We start from the raw sequence: 2,031 nt of genomic DNA, 5'->3' as shown, positions 1-2,031 counted from the left end.
TAACTCAGAGTTGGTTGAACGAAATTGTTTCAGCTGTTCTGAAACAGAAAACTCAGAGTTTCCAATCTCAGGATAAGTCAACTCAGAGTTCAAGTTTTAACTCAGAGTTGGTTGAACTTCCTTATTGAAACAGGCCCCTGGTGTCAAAGTGGTTCCAGAAAGGTCTGAGTGGCTGCAGGTTTTCTTTCCAACCAACCAATAACACAACAGACTCCAGTCAAGGGACTCTGGTGTGCTATTGGTTGGTTGGAAAGAAAACCTGCAGCCACTCGGCCCTTTCTGGAACCACTTTGACACCCCTGCATTAGAGAGTGGTCAACCCAACCTGTTACTATACAGAGGGAAAGCAAAGTATAACAATATTACTCCACACTAACAAAGCTCCAGAAACCTCCAAAATATCGAGGGTTCTGGATCGTATTTCATGGATATAATTTCTCCAAACAGTGCTTCTGTAAAGAACCATGCAGCTGTATCATTCTGGAGCGACTTTGTATGACAGAACCTCATTACTATGGTGAAAGCTGTCAGGCTTTGGGATGGGCCCCACATGGAGCAACAAATATGAGCATTGTTTGTTCCAATTTCCCTCTTGGCAGTCCATGAAAAGAGCACTGGGAGCAATCCAGACACCAGGCTAGCACTGCAGAAACAGAGCAGCTCAGTGACCACAATAACAGGACATGATGACACACAAGCACGACTCACAGAAAATGTACAGCAGTGGTTCTGGGTACAGTCTGTGGACAAATAACACACACACACTTTGACTGATTCAGCCTCCCTGCAACAAATACTGACATTATAAGGGGTAAAGTAATCAACAAACGCAAAGTAGACCGGAAACCTGCCACTATTTTTTATCACACCAGTTTTCAAGTTCTTTGGCAAGAAGAAACAACATTGAAGATTAAAAAAAAGCATTAAAAAAAGTACATAACTATTATTGATTCAGTCTTTTCTTACCCTCCATTCTCCATCATAAAACTAATTCTCTCTAGTTGCTGTTTAAAGACCTGAAGGTAAATAAGCTCAGGTTCTGCTGTCATGCATCAGAAAAACGTTGCATTTAATGTCCAACTGCAGCTTTACCAACATCTTAAGGTTCAGTTCAGCATCAGGTTGTCAAGTAATTTCAGTTTTGAAAATAATACTTACCAGATTTTAGGAATCCAAGAAATACAAGTGAGAAAATCTTGTAAATCTTTGTGCCTTTAGAAGGAGCATCCTTCTCTGTCCACATCTTGAGGAAAAAGCTTTGTTTTTCTCACCAACTGCCAGCATGATTGGTGACTCTGGGATGAACGGAGGACACAGTCCTTCATTCAGGCCAGGCTGGAACTGAGTACATGTTGTTCTCAAAAGCCGCTGTATAAGCAGGACAAAAGTCTGTGTGTGAGTGTATGTGTCACGGTTTGTTTGGACTTTTAATTCTGGAATAAAGCTGCTTTTATTTTACATATGAATATGACTGCACTGTGAAATACATTCTTTGAACTCAAATCTGTCTTTATGTATATACAGAATGCCAAACAGCCAGACCCAGTAATCCTGACAAAAGTAAATCTTGTTTTTATGAAATAAGATTTCTGTATTTATTCAATTAAGAAAAGAATTAAATATATCAAAGAAGTATGGTGTAAATATATTCAGTATAAAATTCTACATAGGCTCTACTGAACCCCATAAAGACTTTTTAGAATAGCATTAATAAATGGTAATGTCTGCGGGAAGTGGAAAAATGCGTATTTTTTACATCCTATATGGGAGTGTGCTTTGGTCAAACCATTCTGGGGAAAAAATACTTCAATTCCTAGAGACATGGATAGACGTAACTCTCCCTCTGTCCTCGTCTAAACAGCAATACCCCAGCTCACAGTGTTGATGGTTGGGCTAACCTCAGCTGCAACCAGGGGCGGATTTACCATCAGGCAATACTAGGCAGGTTCCTAGGGCCCCAAGTTCCTGGGGGCCCCATAAAACTCTGTTTACATGTATGGTTGATACAACTATTCCTTATTTGTGCAGATT

General features: G+C 40.1%; 1 protein-coding gene across 1 annotated transcript in view; it reads right to left on the bottom strand.

Moving 5' to 3' along the window:
• Positions 1 to 1,292, bottom strand: part of LOC107098211 (hepatocyte cell adhesion molecule-like) — a 15,510-nt gene extending 14,218 nt beyond the window's left edge. Inside the window, exon 1 of the mRNA XM_015395735.1 lies at positions 1,159 to 1,292. Coding sequence (XP_015251221.1) covers positions 1,159 to 1,243 — 85 coding nt within the window. The 5' untranslated portion in view covers positions 1,244 to 1,292. The remainder of the gene's footprint in view (positions 1 to 1,158) is intronic.
• Between the last annotated feature and the right edge of the window lie 739 nt (positions 1,293 to 2,031).

This window comes from Cyprinodon variegatus, unplaced genomic scaffold (assembly GCF_000732505.1).
Source record: "Cyprinodon variegatus isolate N-32 unplaced genomic scaffold, C_variegatus-1.0 Scaffold756, whole genome shotgun sequence".
NCBI classification, from domain to species: domain Eukaryota; kingdom Metazoa; phylum Chordata; class Actinopteri; order Cyprinodontiformes; family Cyprinodontidae; genus Cyprinodon; species Cyprinodon variegatus.
Note: the sequence above shows the minus strand (reverse complement) of the source record. Positions and strands in the feature narration are given on the sequence as shown.